At 43.4% G+C, this 18,738-nt stretch overlaps 1 protein-coding gene across 13 annotated transcripts in view; it reads left to right on the top strand.

The window, feature by feature from the left end:
* The window catches only part of DTNB (dystrobrevin beta), a 141,671-nt gene that overhangs the window by 17,144 nt on the left and 105,789 nt on the right, over window positions 1-18,738 (top strand). For all 13 annotated transcript variants that reach the window (XR_014881691.1, XR_014881690.1, XR_014881693.1 and 10 more), the window contains 3 exons: window positions 4,366-4,451; window positions 12,803-12,957; window positions 18,068-18,173. Coding sequence is in view for 8 of the 13 variants with exons in the window: in XM_085218199.1 (XP_085074325.1) it covers window positions 4,366-4,451; window positions 12,803-12,957; window positions 18,068-18,173 (347 nt within the window). In the remaining 5 variants the exon portion in view is untranslated. The remainder of the gene's footprint in view (window positions 1-4,365; window positions 4,452-12,802; window positions 12,958-18,067; window positions 18,174-18,738) is intronic.

Genomic DNA, 18,738 nt, shown 5'->3' with positions numbered 1-18,738 from the left:
GCAGAGATTTACAGATCTACACTGCCACAGCAGCAAAGCTTTTTGTTAAAAAATGCTTTCTTGAGAAAGGTGAGTGAGTGCCTTCTGGAAATTGCAGCCTGCTGTGAGCTGCGTGTCTGAACTGAAGTGTTCTGCAGGCTGTGATAGGACATAATGTTAAACTCATGATGCTGTAGCAATGTTTTAAAAAGTGAAAGGTTTTTTTGTTGACTCTTGATCAACAAGACCATTTTACAAGGCTGCCTTGTTTCGGCATTCAGCTCGGATCCTATTATAACACGCTGTGACCACAAAGTCTAATTCTCATTTGTTGACTGGGAGAAGTTTGTTTTCCTATTCAGAATACTGCCAGGCATTCCCTTATGTCCAGCTTTAATAAGTTTCCCTCACAGCCTCTTTCATCAGGGGTTAATCTGCTAATCTCAAGTAAAGTTACCTCTGGGTTCTCTGAGTAGTAAATAGAAATCTTTCTCTGTTGTTTATCAGTTCTTTTTTCTTATCTTTCTCACAGTCAGCTATGATCTTTTGTCTTTCTTCTGCTTTTGCCTTCTCTCGGAGCAGCAGAAAACTGCTTGTGGCCAGGATGTTGACACAGAGATTAGGGAGTTTTACCTAAAGCAACCTGGACCACTGACTATGCCAAATAGTTGTTGTGGCTGTAATGTCCAAGTTTTAATCATTCTTAATTGGACTTCTTCTTAAAGTCACCAAAGAGCAGCTAGAATTATCCTCCCCAAAGGTCCAGAACAATCCCAGTCTCATTCAGGGCAGTTAAAAACAGTGCAGAGCTCAGACTAGCAATACTGCTATGACATCAGAATCAAGCCTTTATATTTTTCTGTTTAGTGTGGTATGATATTGATTGTGAGAGTGGTTGTAAAGGGTAACTGATAAGTTTCCTTATTCTGAGTCAGGTCACACTAGAAAATGTAGAATTTTAAAATAGAACTGGTTATGTTTTGGAGGACTGGCTCAAAAGGTTGAGGCTTTAGTTAGAGATATGTTTGTCTCCCTCTGCCCCAAACCTGCAAATTCTGCCTCTTGTCTGCAGCACAAGCAGCCTGCTTGCTCCCAGCACATCACAGCAGTTTCTGTTGAGCTTCCTCTATCTGTCACATGGTGTTGAGAGAGAAGCTGTGATGCTGCACTGTGTTGTGCCACAGGAGAGCCAAGAATGAGAGAAGAGCTAGGCTCACAATCAGCTCATCCCTGAGACTTGTAGAATAGCACTGGTCGTGGTGCAGAACTGGTGGTTCATACGGTGTACAGCAGTGAGTTGGGAGGAGGAGTAGCTGTGTTATGATATTCTTTGCTGCTCTTTCCCATGAAGGCTCTGCCTGTGGGTGTTTGACAGTGGTGGTGGCTCATTCCAGAGCCTGTTTTTCTCGGTAGCCTTCTACAGCTTTCTGAAATCCCTGACCCACGACTGGTACCACACAGCGATGGTCCATTCTTTCTGATTTCACCTTTTCTAGAAATGCATTTGATTTAGCAACAGGTTTAGTTGCTTCAACTTCTTTTTTATTTTCATATTGTAACAGCAGCACGCAGTAAGGAGGAGGGAGAGGATGACCAACAGTCAGGTGAGGAAATGAGCTGGCAAACAGCGTGATCAGGAAGAACCTCATAGTTGGCAAAGCTGGAAGGAGCTCTCATGGTATATTGGGAAGTGCCCACAGAGCAGTACTATGAGGAAAGCTGTGATGGCTTTTTTGGGAAATCGATATGACCTGGTCTAGTATTAAATGTGGAGGTTGGCAGCCCTGCCTGTGGCAGGGCGGTTGGAGCTTGGTGATCCTTGAGGTCCCTTCCAACCCAAGCCATTCTATGGTTCTATAACCAAGTGTCTTTGTGCTTCTATTGCACACGGAATGGGGAATAAAAAGGAGGAGTTGCAGGTCTGAAATCATAGAATAGCCCATGTTTGAATGGACCCCCAATGATCATCGAGTCCAACTCCTGGCTCTACACAGGACCACCCAAACCCTATGGCTGAGAGCAGTGTCCAAGCACTCCTTGAGCTCCAGCAGCTCAGGGCTTTTCCCGCTTCCCTGGGCAGCCTCTTCCATGCCCACTGCCCTCTGGGGCAGAGTCTTTCCCTAACCCCCACCTAACCCTCCCCTGACACAACTCCATGCTCTTCCCTTGGTTCCTATCACTGTCACCAGAGGTCAGAGCTCAGCACTGCGCCTCAACCCCTTTTAGGCCACCACGAGGCCTCTCCTCAGCTCCTCTGCTCTGTGCTGAGCTGAGGGACCTCAGCTGCTCCTCACATCTCTTCCCCTCCAGAATTCCAGAACTGTTTAGGGTATGGAAGAAACCTCTGGAGATCCCCCCGGTCCCACCCCCTGCTAAAGCAGGTTCCCTATTTTAGGTTGCACTAGAAAGTGTCCAGATGGATTTTGAATATTTCCAGAGAAGGGGACCTCACTACATCTCAGGGCAGCCTGTGCCAGTGCTTTGTCACCCTCACAATAAAGAAGTTCTTTCTCACATTCAGATGGAATTCCCTGGGTTCCAGTTGTGGCTGTTGCCCCTTGTCCTATTTCTGGGTACCACCAAAAAGAGCCTCATCCTTCTTCCCCCCACCCTTCAGATACTGATGATCAGATCCCCTCTCCCCTTCTCTTCCCCTGGCTGGACAGCCCCAGGGCTCTCATCCTCTCCCCATCAGGAGATGCTGCAGACTCCCACCATCTCTGCAGCCCTCTGCTGGGCTCACTCCAGCAGTTCCCTGTCCCCTTTGAACTGGGGAGCCCAGCATTGGGCACAGTGCTCCAGATGTGGCCTTTCCAGGGCAGAAGGGAGTGGCACCACCTTTGCCCTGCTGGTCACACTCTGTGCAATGCACTCCAGAGTCCCATTGACCTTCTTGGCCATTAGGGACATACATCTGCCTCATGGTCAACCCTTGGTCAACTGTTGGCCTACCGTTGGCCAGCCAGGACTCCGCTGGCCTTTGTGGCCACAAGGGAGCGCTGCTGGCTCGTGATCACCTTATTGGCCATCAGCACATCCAGGTCCTTCTTGTTCACAGGCTCCTTCTGTTTTCAGCAAGTCCCACAGTCTTATTTCCTATCCTTTGAACTCGTGAGTGTTACAGAAGTTTCAGAATTGTACAGAAAGTTCTGCCCTTTTTCCTTTCGGTAGGGAGTTCAGCAGCTGGAGTCACATGGGTCCAAAAATGGACGTAGATGTTGGCAATTTGCTTAACTACACCTCTCTACCATGATTGCAGGAGGAAGATTTTTTTATTTTATTTTCTCGATTAATAAACAGAATGCCAGCTGAAGCAGACCTATATCTGAAGGCACCATGAAATGTCTTTCAAGGATAAGACTGTATCGTGTGAGGAGACGTGGATGGTTCCAGTCACTTGTTCTTTCTTTTAATTAATTAAAAAATAATTCAGAGCTGAGAGAAGAATGGCTGTAACAGAGCAAATGGAGAGAGGGGTTGAGACTCTGCTTTAAAGAAGCTTGAAGTGGTTATTGAGATTTGCTGAGACGAGCAGAGACCAAGGTTTGAAGAGAATGGATCTTTTCAGACTTCAGATTTCAGATGTAGTAAAGTCTTTCTTGTTAGGTTTTGGGTGTTGTTATTTCTGTGGTTTGGTGGTTTGGCATAGCAGGAGTGCCAACTTTTTCCTTTGAGGAAACTAAAAGGCAGAAATGAAGTAGGATAACTGCTATCTTTACTGTTTTGTTAACTTTATAGCCTTTATACAGCTTAAAATAAAAATGTTGTCACTATTTTGGTGCCACGAGGCAGAATTACTTTCAGTGGTTTTACTCCTTCCTAGCATTTTCCAAGTACTGGTCCTCTAAGTGTAAATGTGGTTGTCCAGTATGGCACAGTAAAGGTTCTCTGTCTTCTGTCTTTATTGCTCATCCAGAAATTGGGAATCAGGGAGGCAGAGTGTGTGCCTTTGACCAGGCTGGTGCAACTGGAATCTGTTGCCAGTATTAACTGCAGTGTGTTTCACTCAGCCTGTCTTGGGCTGGTGACTTGCTTCTGCCTAATTTCATCCTCTTCTGGTAAAAGGGATAACATACCTTGCTGTATCTGCATACCATAATGTGCTCAGTGGGCTTTTTCGTGCTTTCCACATGGGCAAATTCATTTTCCTTTGCTGATATTAGACAACAATTCCCCATACATACCATCAGTTTAAACTGTAATAAAAGATTGTTCATGTTATTCCTGTTCTATGTGGTATATTCAAGATGTTAGTACTGGTATAATGTTCTAGCAAGTAGTTGTGCTCGATCTTAGTTAACAGTTATGTATTCCCTACCTACAACTTCAGTGTTTGTGTTCCTTCTCACTCTACAGCAATTACTTACCATGTACTTTTTTCCACAGCGAGGGCCATGGGAAGCTGACGGTGTTTTCAGTGAAAGCAATGTTAGCAACAATGTGTGGTGGCAAAATACTGGACAAACTAAGATGTAAGTATTTCCAATCAAAATCACAACAATTTTTTTCCTTTTTTTTTTTTTTTTTTTTTTTTGCTGAATGAGCAGTGTGGTCACATTCATGGTTTTTTTTGTAACACATGCCATCTGCTGGTCACACAACAAACATACTGAGTGTGTTGCTGAGTAGCTTTTATGAGTCCATGTGTTTACGTTAAAAAGCTTTGGCACTTACATGTAATTCTTCCATCCTTCTCAGTGGCAAACCATAGTGTGGTTTATGGGATTTTCTTTCCTTTTCTGTCCTGAAAAGATTGGAAGCGGGTCTTAGTGCTAGTGCCAGATTTTGCTGTTCTGGTGTCATTGGTTTTTATCTTCCCCCCTGAATTCCCTTTATGAAAGTTATTTTGTAATAATTAATTCCTTCTGACCTCTGTGGTTATTATTCACCCTAAATAATTATTTTCACTTTTCCACAGCATTAAACTTCCAAAATATATTTTCTTTTAAAATGATGCAAAATACCAGTGTGATCTATTAAACTACACAATTTTGGATCCCATTACCTCAGGGTTGTAAGAAGTTACAATAGATAAACAGTTTGCTATAAACCTGGTACAGAAAAGGAGATCTATTTTTATGCATAAAAACCGAAAAACCACACCGAAACATGTCAAGCAAATGGTAAAAAGTGACCTTTTAATGGAAAAGGCAATTAACCATGGAATTAGACGTTAAAGGAATTGATGCTTTCAAAGCCCAGACACCATCCTGGAGGTTATGCTAGGCTACCAGTTGCTGAGTCAGAAGGTGGCTGATTAAGATGCCTTCAACTGAAAGACACCTTATTTAATCATCCCGCTTCACAGATGCGTCTTAAAACTTGATAGTTGTGCATTTCATGTTCTCTTCTCCACCCCAGCTTTTTTCATAGCATGCAAAACTTTCTTTTTCTTTTTGCTAATCCTGTTGAGTCCTATTTCCTTTAATATGGTAATTTTCTTTATGAAAATTCTTAACTGAGGTTCAGCTGAGGTTGGAGGAAAGGTTTTTGACTACTCTCACTGAGTGCTGCTTTTTTATATTCTGGTTGTCATGTCTCTCCTTTCTTGCACTTTATCAGCTGCCCTCCAATTTATATTGTACTGCTGGGATCTGTCCTCCAGTATCTGCACTCCCTGTTTTCTCTATGCACTATCTGGATACAGTCATAAAGTGGCTATAGAACCAGCAGACCAGGCTGCCCAGAGCCACATCCAGCCTGGCCTTGAATGCCTGCAGGGATGGGGCATCCACAGCCTCCTTGGGCAACCTGTTCCATTGGCTTGGGTAACCATGGTTGGATGGTTCCATGGTTGGATATGGAACTTTGTTTTCCAAAGAGCATGTGACCTCCATATTTGACATGTGTTCTGGGAAGCAGCACTTCTGCCTTTTTAAATTCAGTTTTAAACTCAGTTTCTTTCCTTATCCTTCTTGGTATCTCACTAATGCTGTTTCCACCATGATATTGGCTGCTTTTTATGGTGATGACAGTACTAATTGTTGACCACACCTATTTGAAATCTCTGTAATATGCTATCAGCCAACTGTGAAAAATGAATTTCTTTTATCCAGGAATTAGAAAGAGGAGCAGAGCAAACCTGTGTGGGAAGGAATAGTTTTATTTCAACCAGGCTGTTCTCTACTGGGTTGATTGGTGGACTAATGGGTTGGTGGTTGGACTAGATGACCTTAGTAATTTTTTCCTACCTTAGTAATGCTATGATTTTAAAATCAGGCTGTTGGCTTTTCAGACATGATAATGGGTCAACTGTTTTTGTGGAAGATGAGAGAAACTCAGAAGGGTGTGATGTAGGATAGTATGATCTTGTAAAGCTTCTTATGGAAGGAGAAAGGAAGTATTATTGTTACTGGAAAAAGATGAGTAGAGCTAGAATTCAAATCATAGAGTAGCTGAATTACTGTTGGTTACCTTTGTGGAGAACTTCTAAAGACCAAAGGAGGAGGTAAAAGAAAATGTACTGAGAAGTTTAGAAAGGGCCGTATGGAGAACTCTGTCTCTCTCTCTCTGTTTTCTCTCTTGTTGGAAAAGACCTTAAAGATCATCAAGTCCAATTACAACCTAACCATCCTACCCTAACTAACAACTCTGCTAAATCATGGCCCTGAGCACCACATCCAAACAGATTTTAAACACATCCAGGGATGGTGACTCAACCACCTCCCTGGGCAGCCCATTGCAGTGCTTAACAACCCTTTCTGTAAAGAAGTTTTTCCTGATATCCAGCCTAAACTTTCCCAGCACAACTTGAGGCTATTTCTCCTTGTCCTGTCATCTGTCACCAGTAAGAAGATCAACCCTGCTTTCACTGTAAGCACCTTTCACCTGTAGGCCTGACGCTGGACTTAAGCTGTTTTTAACGTGTCATAAATGATTTGAAAAAATACAGTGGAAGATGACAGCCTTTTATAAAGTAGATTGGTGTAGTAAAAGCCAAAATAGACTGTGAAGAGTTGTAGCATCATCTGGCAGTGCTCAGTAACTGTGAATGAAATGGTAGCTGAAATTCAGAGTGAATTTATGTGAAGTGGTGTGCTGGAGGAGTGAGGTGTCATCCTAATGTCACGCACAGAAAGGTGAGCTCAGGAAGTTGTTAGTGCTAAGACAGATCTTGGAGTTTCTCCTGGAAGATTGATGCTCTATTTAGTAGTAGTTAAAAAAGTAATGAAGTGCTGTGACCAAGACGGAAGGACATAAAGAACAAAACAGGAAGACTAAGGCATTGTATAAATGCATGGTATGTTTATGCTTAGTATGAGCACTGCTGTGGTACCTTGCACTCACTCTCCCTTTTCAGATCTGCTTTATCTTTTCTGATAAGAACAGAAGTCACCAAAGTCAGAACAAACTTTCTGTACAGGGAACAACTAGATGTAGAACAGGAATCTTCAACCTGGATGGAAAGCAAAATGGTGGTGAAGGGACAGTGTTCTGTAAAATCATGAACAACATGTTTGTGGTGAATAGAAAAGAGCTGCTCCGTTCCCCCTCCAGGACAAGGAATAAGGCACTAAGTGAGCAGGCTGCCAGCTCAGCTGGACCATGAGGCTTTCTGGAAATCCAGGAAGCTGTAAATATTTATTTTTCTCATCTCAGAATTTGAGTTACAGTCACTTGGTCTCTGTACTTGCAGATACTTGCAGGCTTTCTTTTGACATTCTGAAAATGTGAACAAATTGAGTTGGTTTTTCTTCTAGACTGCACAGTGTCTGACAGTGCATATGAATGGAGTTGTTCAATGATACCACTTTGCTTTCAGTGGGAAAGATTATTTTCAGTGACTGACACTCCTTGTGAAGGAGTTGCTTTACACGATGTGCAAGGAAGGAGTTACAAGCTCAGCCTGTTGCAATGGGCTTAGTTTTTAGCATCACATTTTTTAAGCTAGAGAAATACCATATAAAGATGATGAAGTTTGTGGACTTGAGTGACTTCATTTTGGCATTCGAGCAGATCCATAGTGAAGTAATTAGTGTTTCCTTCCATGTTCTTTCTGCAAGTAAATTGCAAACAGAACCTGACTTCAAACAAATTCCAACCTTGCTCATTTTAAGGGCCTGCGTCCCAGTAGGATGAATGGACCCATGGAACAGGAGGAGCAGAGAGCACCCACATGGACAGCACTGTGACCTGGGTTTGTTCCCCTCTCTGGATGGCCACGATGAAGGCCTGTTAATGGCAAAAATGCATGGATATACCTGTGCCATATGGATGCCTGCAGTGAATGGCCATAGTCTACCCTGTGTCTGTTCTCTTAGATCCTCTGGTGCACTGACTGCATCAGCCAGACTTCTGGCCTCTCCAGTGCCAAGTTCTCAAATGCAAATCACTACATCTTCCTCAAAAAGCACTTTTCCTCTGTGTCCTTTACAGCCTCCTTGTAGGTTTTGGGATACTGTTATTATGCCTTCCCAATATTTCAGTCTTTTTCAGACTGAACAAGTGCTGTTTCCTCAGCCTGTCCTCACAGGATAAGTGCTCCAACCTGCTGGGCATCCTTGTAGCCCTCTACACTTCAGTATGTCCTTCACCTTCTGTGGTTCTCAGATATTCTGTTGGTCTCAAAGCTGGACACAGTGCCTGGAGGAGATGTAACAAGTTTTGAGGGGAGGAAAAGAATCACTTCCCTCAATAGAGGGTGAGTTCCTGCTCAATGCAGCTCAGGATGCTGTTGACCTTCCTTGCTGCTGTGCCATGCTGCTGGCTCATCTTCAACTTGGGACCCCAAATTTCCCAAGGACGTTACCTGCAGATCTGTGCCAGCCAGCCAGTCCCCAGCCTGCATCACTGCCAGAGTCTCTTCCTTTTGGAATTTGCATTTGTCCTTTTTCTGTTTCATACAGTTCCTTTTGACCCATTCCTCCAGCTTGCCTGGTTCTCACTGGATGGCAGCCCTTGCTTTTGGGGCTATCGTAGAATTTCATGGAATGATTAAGGTTGGAAAAGGCCTCTAAAATCACCAAGTCCAACCCTAACCCACCTCCACCACACTCACTGACCATGTCCCTCGGTGCCACATCTCTGTGATTATTGAATGCTTCTGGAGATGGTGACTCCACCACCTGCCTGGGCAGCCTGTTCCAAAGCTTGACCTTTCTTTCAGAGAATAAGTTTTTTCTAATATCCAAACTGAACTTCCCCCGCTGCAACTTGAGGCCATCATCTTTCATCCCATCACTGTTCTCTGGGAGCAGAGGCCAACCCCCACCTCACCACAACCTCCTTTCAGGAGCTGTAGAGAGCAATGAGGTCTCCCCTGAGCCTCTTCTGCTCCAGGCTGACCCATCCCAGCTCCCTCAGCCACTCCTCATGATTCTTGTGCTCCAAACCCTTCACAGCTTCAATTGCCTTTCTCTGACACACTCCAGTGCCTCACTGTCTTTCTCATAGTGAAGAGCCCAAAACTGAACACAGTATTTGAGGAGTGGTCTCACCAGAGCTGAGTACAGAGGGACAGTCACCTCCCTGTCCTGCTGACTGCAATATTTCTGACACAAGCCAGGATGCCTTTGGTCTTTATGGCCATTTGGGCACCTGGACCTCCCCAGCTTTGTACCTACAAACCTGAGGAGAGTGCATCCTGCTGCTCGCTAGCAGAGATGTTGAGCAGGACATTTCCCAGGACAGAGCCCAGCTCCAGTCCCCTTGTTCTTGGCCCCAATGCAGTGTGACCCATTATCTACTGTCCTCTAAGACCAATCATCTAACTTGCTCCATACCCACCTGGTTTTTCATCCCTCCAGGCTGTGACGTCCCAGTTTGAATGCTAGAAGAGCAAGCTGTGCTGGTCAGGTGGAATTTCTCCTTAGCAGATCCCTACCAACTGCTTCAGTCAAATTTGGGTGCTCGGAAAAGTGCTCCAAGAGAATTTTGTCCATTATTTTCCCAGGATCTAAACTGAGGCTGACTGGCTTATATTTCCTATTTGCTCTTTTTACTTGATTCTGTATTTTAGATTAAGACCAGGAAAAATCCCCTAAGAAGCACAAATTAATTTGTGTCTGTTACAGATTGATTTTCTTGGCTTTTAAACTATTATGCATTAGTTTTTAAGAAATATTATTCAAATTTGTGTAATTAAATTTGTCAGCTTTGAAGAAATTGAAGCACAGGAAAGTCTCCCAATCAACTCCTTAAAAAATGAGGGTGCCAGGGGTTTGGGTCTGTTTGGCTTTTTCCTTTCTTTTTAACTCATGCAGAGAAGTGGTTGGGTCTTCAGCTGAAATTGTAAAGCATCATGCAAATGCCCAGTAGAAAATGCAGACTGGTAAAGTTACAGCCAGTTGAAAGAAGGCTCTCGAGGGAAATACTGGACAGGTTTATTTGATGATCAGAGGGCTGGAGCACCTCTCCTGTGAGGAAAGGTTAAGGGAACTGGGTTTGTTCATCTTGGGGAAGAAGAGGCTCCAGGGAGACTTCATTGTGGCCTTCCAGTATTTGAAGGGAGCGTATAAACAGGAGGGGGAACGGCTGTTTGTGAGGGTGGGTAGTGATAGGACAAGGGGAATGGTGTTAAACTGAGACAGGGGAGGTTTAGGTTGGATATTAGGGGGAAGTTTTTCACCCAGAGGGTGGTGAGGCACTGGAACAGGTTGCCCAAGGAGGCTGTGGATGCCCCATCCCTGCAGGCATTCAAGGCCAGCCTGGATGTGGCTCTGGGCAGCCTGGTCTGCTGGTTGGTGACCTGCACATAGCAGGGGGTTGGAACTGGATGAGCACTGTGGTCCTTTTCAACCCAGGCCGTTCTGTGATTCTATGATATGATAGGAGCTTTGTTCACAATGCTCATCAAGTTCTACTCCATTTTATGTTGGTATCTTTGGAATTGAGCAGTGTTTTGGTGTTCAAGTTTTGTTTTCTCTAGTAAAAAAAAAAAAGCACAGAAACATGTTTATAGTCTGGTTGCACTGAACTGAATCTTTGGATGAGAATTGAAGTACAATACCTTGTTATTGGAAACTTAATTAGCACATGCACGATGTGACTTTAAGGTGGGATCTTTAGAAATTACCCTGTTAGCTGCCGTTTAGCTTGAGGTTTTCTCTTTTCAGGTAATTTAGTGCCCTTTGGAAGGGAAGATGACTATTTAATTAAATCCTATGAATCTTTATCTTTTCCAATTTCAACCGCTAATTTCCCCTGTGAAAGTTTCCCCACGCAGATGACTTCAACTTCATTTTGACTACAAAACCACTTGGGTTTCTTTTAATTTATTCTTGATATAGCTTGTTCATTTTTATCTCATTTTTCATTTCTTTCGTAGCTTTAATTACCTTCTCCTTAAAATCGTTTAAATCTTGCATGCTGTTGAAATTAGATTAATAGATTGTATTTACCCAAATGATTCTTGTACTTTTTTTAAATACAAGTACTGTCATGTTGCAATCTTGTTCTACCAGTCCCACCTTAATAGACTGATTATTGGACCAAGTTCATGTGCCAGTTCTGGGGTGAACCTGATATTCAGCATTTTAGGATTGTGAAGGTTTTGCTCTCTAATTAGTTCCAGTTATTTCCATGACTTCTCTTCCATGTTAAATTTTCCAGTGAAATTTGATTTTTCTGCTTGGATTAATTCTTTAAAATACAGCATTCTTTAATCATCTACCTTCTCCCTTTCTTGTTGGTTTGTTTGATTGTTTTTCCAGTCCTTATTTCTTATATGCCTTGTAAGACTGTTTAGCAAGGACTTCAGACCTTTCCCATCAAGCCTGTATGTTTTGCCTGATACAAACCCCAAGCAGTTGTATCACAGAATCATTCCAGTTGGAAAAGACCTCCGAGATCCCCAAGCCCAACCCCATCCCATCCCACCATGCCTGCTGACCACCTCTCTCAGTGCCACATCTCCACACTCCTTGAACATCTCCAGGGATGGTGATTCCACCACTTCCCAGGGCAGCCTGTCCCAATACTTGGCCACTCTTCAGAGAAGAAACTTTTCCTAGTATCCAGCCCTCAGCTCAAGCACTGTAGACTTTTTCACGAGCTCATTCATTCATTTTAGTTTACTGGAAATACACCTTTCTGAAATAGTCTTTTTTACAGACGTGGCTTTGATCACTTAAACTAAGCTTACTTTTTGTCAGCGCATCCTTTTTGATGTTCAGTTACTTATGGTGTCTTAGATAGCTTCAGAGATGATTCAGAGGCTGCTTAGTGAAGCATTCTGGTATCTGTCTTGTCTTCAAACATTTTAGGTCTTACTAATATTAGAGACATCTTTCTTTATAGTGTAACCCGACTGCAGTCATAGCAGAGACCAAGCTTTACTGTTCAAGAATTTGTATTCTCCAGAGAGATTTTGCCACCCAGACAGTTCTGCTCCATCTGTGTGCAGCAGTCCTAGCATCTCCCATGACATCGTTTTCTTCCAACCCTCTCTATCTATCTTTTCCTATATTTTTACTTCTGCTGAGACACAGAGCTGGGAGCTCTGGGTTAGCAGCGTGGGATGGGTGGGCAGAGGGGCTGGAGAGGTAAAGAAATCATAGAGTCCTTGAGATTGGAACAGACAGCTATGATCACCACGTCCAACCACCAACCCAGCCCATCCTGCCCCCTAACCTCATCCCTCAGTGCCTCAGTGTCTTCTCAGTGCTTTTTGATATGGGATGGAGGGAATAGAGGGATTTATGTCATAGCACATTGAAACGTGGCCATTCATAAATTTTATCTTGATATCAACTAAAAAGAAATTGTGTTTAGGATTAAACAAAAGGAGTAATGCTTTGGAATTTAAATGAACTGAAATTATTAGGCTTTTGTTTTCTGTAGCAAGCGTGTGTTTACCCAAATGTTTTATTATATTTTCTTACAGATATTTTCTCTCAAATATCAGATTCAAACGGACTAATGATATTTTCCAAGTTTGATCAGTTTTTGAAAGAAGTTCTAAAACTTCCAACTGCTGTGTTTGAGGGACCTTCTTTTGGATACACAGAGCATTCTGTACGGACGTGCTTCCCACAACAAGTAAGAGTTTAATTCAAAACAGAGTTTCATTTCTTGTTACTGCAGTCCTGTAGTCCTGGCTTTTTGGGTATAGCTTGTATGGGGTTTGCAGGAAGGGAGATTTGGTGACATACAGTGTGTTATCTAGGCAGATTTAAGCCTGAATAATTTAAAATAGTCCACCTAGGTCTTAAGGAATTAAAGGATTTTGCACACTTTTAGTTTGTTCTCCTTCTCCAAGGAGTACCTTTGAACACATGGGAAGAAAATAGAAAATCAAGGGTAACCTATTCTTGTCCAAAACAGGAAGTGCAGCGTTTCTACCTTGGAGTTTTTTTAGGCTTACCAGTAGTAAGAGTATTATTTTCAACAAATCAATTGTTAGTTTGTTTAGTCTGCACAAAGTAAATGCATTTCATGTAATTTTTGGAATAGATATTGCAGAAGCCTCTGCAATATCAATGTTTCTGTTATGATTTGATTGTTCTGAGAAATTGCTTTTAATTTGAGATGTACAATAGCATAATTAAGCCTTAGTTCTACTGTAAGCGTAAGCCTAGAGAAAGCTAGACCTAAACTTAAATGTTTAGGCTGTGATTGTGACTATATTCTAAATATTTCTCAAAGTGTTTAGATTTAGAATTTGTAGTCACTTTTTGATGAATTTACGTTGATTAGGAGTCCCTATATTTGAAATAGAACACAAAAGGAAAGGGCCTTTGGTTTAGGAAACAACAAGAGCTTCTTCTCATCTGTAAGTTACTGAGGACGGAGAATTGTCTTACAGGTGATGTATTAAAAAATGATTTTTTTGGTTTCTGCCTGTAATTGCTGAGGCATTTGTGGGTAAGCCCTTATTCTCAACATACCACCCTTTTTCTCAGGCTGTGCAAGCCATTCTTGCATGTAGGGATACTGCATTTAAGGGGTAAACCATGGCCTCATTTGAGAGCTACCAAGTCAAACATCAGATTCTAAGCTGTAAATGCTCTGTCTGCAAAGAGAGATGTGAGACTTGCCTGACATTTGTCATGATTGCTACTTGACCAACCTGGTGTCCTTTTATGTTGGTGTAACTGTATCAGTGGCCAAGGGAAGAGCCAGTGCTGTTGTCTATCTGGACTTCAGTGAGGGCACTGGCACAGCCCTCCACAGCATCCTGCTCTCCAAAAGGGAAAGATACGAATTTGATGGTAAACTGTTCAATGGATGAGGAACTGGTTGTGAGATCGTTCCCAGAGAGCGGTGGTCGGTGGCTCCATGTCCAGATAGAGATCAGTGATGAGTGGTGTCCCTCAGGGGTCAGTACTGGGACTGGTGCTCTTTGATATCCTCATCAATGACATCAACAGTGGGACTGAGTGCATCCTCAGCAGTTTATGCGTGACGCCAAGCTGTGGGGTGCAGCTGACACACCCAAGGGACAGGATGCTACACAGAGAGACAGGCTGAGCAGTGGGCCCAGGAAGACCTCGTGAGGTTCAGCAAAGCCAAGTGCAAGGTCTGCACCTGGGTTGAGGCAATCCCCACTATCACTACAAGCTGGGGGGCAAAGGAATTGAGCACAGCTGTACCAAAAAGGATTTGAAAGTACTTGTGGGTGGCAGCTGGCCGTGAGCCAGCACTGTGCCTTCACAGCCCAGAAGGCCAACTGTACCCTGGGCTGCACCAAAAGCAGCGTGGCCTGCAGGGCAGGGAAGGTGATCCTGCCCCTCTGCTCTGTGCTGTGAGGCCTCACCTGGAGCACTGCATCCAGATGTAGAGTGCTCAGTACAGGAGAGACATGGAGCTGCTGGAATGCATCTTCACATTATCTTCTGCAACCTTCCTCAAGCAGGGTGACTACAGGGAAACCGTTTATTGAAAGTGATTCCTAGCTGATGTTAACAGTCTATCTGGATGCTGAAATCATTTGGGAGACTGAGTGGTTACACTGGGCACAGTTAGAATAATGTAAATCCATGCATTATTGAGCTTAGGGCTACGAGCATTGCCCTGTGTAACCCCCCAGGGTCACAGTTGGAGTAATTCAGTCTTCTTGTCCACAGGAAATAGATTTTATTGGGACACTTCAGCAGGAGCTGCATTCTTTACAATGGTTTCCAGATTCATATAGAGCTTCCAGCCATAATTTACTATTCAAAGTCAAGTGGGTGCTGCCACAGATATGAGATCATGACATACTTTCCTTAAAGCTTCTGTTTACCTGGCTGTGATCCCTGTGTTTCTCATAAGGATATTGTATTACCCATTTCAGAAAACACCAATCTAGCAAATGCTGGGAGGTGTTTGACCCTCCTGGCTGGCTGTGCTGTGAAAATTTGGTAACTTTCAGTTTGTGTTCTTTGAGTTGGGTCCCTATTGACAGGTGATCTGATTGTGTTGCATCACAAATGCTGGGTGAGTGAGGTTTTTGTGTTTGCTTCATGGTGAGGCTCTGAGCCCAGCTCCAAAAAAGCCACTTTTGAGTCTCCTTCCCTGCATTCTAGCTTCAAGAGCAGCAGGCTGCTGCTTGCTGCATTGCCAGGAATGCTTGCAGTGGCAACAAAACTGTGTGCTTTTGTTAGGTTGGTGCTTGCAGCATTTCCACCTGTATCAGTGTAAAAATCCAGAGCCTGGGTCCTTGCTGCCCTCTGGTGAACTGCAGAGAAGTCACTTTGCTCCAACAGGGGCTGGAAGGTTTAATTTGCTTGAGAGAAAAATTTCCAGCAGAAAAGCTGTCCTATTACATTTTGATTCTAATGTGAGTTGTCCATATTGTACACAGAGATCTTTGTCACCAGAAAACGTTTATTTATGACTTGGAGCAACCCACAGGAAGAGGGAGAACCTACAGCTCCTGTGAGATACAAGGTTTCTGACTTTAACAAACAGTAACATGCTTCTGACCTTACAGCATGCATTGGTACTCAGCTCTGTCTGGTTTCCCTCCTCCTCACAACCCTTACGGCCACAGAGAATTCTCTTCTTGCGAGTTCGTATGGCCTTCAGCTGTCTGGTACCAATGTGAGACGTTATTAAGGCACCTGGATAACGCTCTTAGTGATGTTTGAATTTGGAGTCAGTCCCAAAATAACATGACAGTAGGTCACAGCAGGTCCCTTCCAAGTTAAACTATTCTGTTCTGTTTTCCTGCCGCTGTAATAACTCCCAGACTTATCTTTCAGCTTAGTTGGGTTGCAGTGACCCAGAACGTTGACATGCATTCTGGATGCCTTATCTCTGGATTGCTCAAGGCCAGGCTGGATGAGGCCCTGGGCAGCCTGATCTGGTGGGTGGCAACCATCTCATGGCAGAGGTTGGTGCTGGGGGGACTTTCAGATCCCTTCCAACCCAAGCCATTCTATGGTTCTGTGATCTTTAAAGACCCTTCCAACCCAACCATTCTGTGAAGATTCTACTATTTTCCATATTGGAAGCAGTGTATCAAAACAAAAGTGCCTTAGGCTGTCTTGGTGTGACCTTCTTCAGCTCTGGCAAAGAATTACTGCCAGAAAATGTTTCATGTGCTGCCATGTATGAGACAGGGTGAGAGATGGGAGTCAGACGGAACTGGGAGCCTTAGAGAGTATATGTGTAATGCTATACAGTCATGGAATCATCGAATCATAGAATGGTGTGGGTTGGAAGAGACCCTTAAGCCCATCCAGTTTCAACACCTGCCGTGGGCTGGTTAGTACTCATCAGATCAGGATGCCCAAAGCCCAGTTTAATCTGGCATTGAGCACCTCCTCTACCCATACAAGATGTGTAATGTGCCACTTGCACACTGGGCAGCGATGGCATTCAACACTGTTAGCACTGTGGCTCCCCAGGAAAGTGGTGGAGTCACCATCCCTGGAGGTGTTCCAGAGCTGTGGGGATGTGGCACTGAGGGATGTGGTCAGTGGGATGGGGTTGGACCGAGTGATCTTAGGGGTCTTTTTCAACCTGGATGATTCTGTGACTCGTTGTTTCTACGGTTCCTTGTTGTGTGAACAGGGCATTGGGTTTTCAGACACTGCATGCTGTGAACAGTTCATAGAATAGAATCATAGAATGGTTTGGGTGGGAAGAGACCTTAAAGCCCATCCAGTTCCAACCCCCTGCCATGTGCAGGGTTGCGAACCATAAAATTGGTCCAGGGTCATCCAACCTGGCCTTGAGCACCTTCAGGGATGGGACATCTCCTGTCAGAGGGCTTCCTTCAGCACTGGCAGTGTGCTTCTCGGAAGCACTGAGATGTGCTGGGTTTCTTCACTTCCACAGGAAGGAGGAGGCAGGAGCAGGGCTGTGAGAATCCCAGCCTGGCTTTTCCTCCAGCTCTGCTTGCCCTGCCCTTTGGATGCTCTTTGAGGTAGCACTGCCACAGGGTAAGGTGAGGAAAAAGTGGTCGTCTGTTTAGCAGACATTCCTAATCTTCCAGCTGCCTGCATGCAGAAGCCGATATATTCTCATGTTATATCCACAGCACTCTCAACTGGTTTTGTTACCAATTGTCTCCATCTGTTTGTATTTGCAGCAGAAATTTTCTCTTGCTTGATTGAATTTGAAACCTTAGAAAATACTACTCTTAAAACACGACTTCCTTCTAATGATTTCACTTCAATTTCATTATCAGTGATAATACGTTTTCTAAACCTAAGTGTATTTCTCCCCTTGCCTCTTGTTCTGTATTTCTTTAAAGTAATTTACTGTGTGGATGCTGTATGAATATTAGTTGTAATTACCTTTTTTTTTTTTTAATGTCTACTTTTTTTAGTGCTGCCTATATGCTTGAAATACCTTTTCCTACACTGTTGAATAGTCTCCTCACATTTGTTGTATCCCTTTTGAACTATAATTCAGCAGCTAATCCAGACTGACTTGTCCTCTGTTTCTTGGAATTTTCTCATCATCTGTGAATCTTTAATTTTTGTGTGATGATGCTGTGTCTGTACTGATACCCTCTTTGTGGTGGTGCTGTTTGCTCAGTGTAGATTGAAGCTCCCTGAGCAAAATATCAATTTTATCATTAGAGCATTTCCTATATTGTTGGTAGATGGAAGCTGAATAGTAGAGAAATGTTAAAGCTGAAAAAGAAATGTTAAATACTGAAAATTTGAAATGAAATGGACAATTGTCTTAAGCTGTGTTTCTTTTTCCTTTGCAGAAAAAGATCATGCTGAACATGTTTTTAGACACATTGATGGCTGATCCACCTCCTCAGTGCCTTGTGTGGCTGCCTCTCATGCACAGACTTGCCCATGTTGAAAATGGTAAATGGAATATTTTATTCAGAACCCTGTGAGCAGGGTTATATGTTGATCAAATACGTTGATGTGCTGTCCTGTCTCAGTGAATGTGTTCCCACCGTAACTGTCCAGGTCCCAGAGCACTTAGGCCTTAGGATTCTGTTGGAGTGACACATGTTCAGCACTTCTAGGAGGAAAATGGATGGCTGATGGAACCAACAACAATGTCAATTGTTAGTATTTAAGTTAAGGTTCTGGCATTGTTAGTAGTGAAAGACAAAAAAAAAAAAAAAGGAGAAAAATGGCATTCTCTCAATGCTCACATTTATTCTGAAACTTTCTAAGTAAATCTTCACTTGAATGATGCCTTAACATATGCTTGCAAGTGCGAACTTCCAATGATGTTGGTACAGTTTAAATGTCTGTCTTGAGCAGCGTTTGAGCACGACTCATAGAATCACAGAATGTCATGACCCATAAGGATCATCGAGTGCAACTCCATTCACTCACTGTGCTGAGTTCCTCTCACTTCCAGACCTCTTCTAAAATTCCTGTTATTACCGCTAACAGAATCTGTTTAAGGAGCAAT

The sequence above is a fragment of the Meleagris gallopavo genome, chromosome 2 (genome assembly GCF_905368555.1).
Source record: "Meleagris gallopavo chromosome 2, MGAL_WU_HG_1.1, whole genome shotgun sequence".
Lineage (NCBI taxonomy): Eukaryota > Metazoa > Chordata > Aves > Galliformes > Phasianidae > Meleagris > Meleagris gallopavo.
This window is presented reverse-complemented; position numbering and strand designations above follow the sequence as displayed.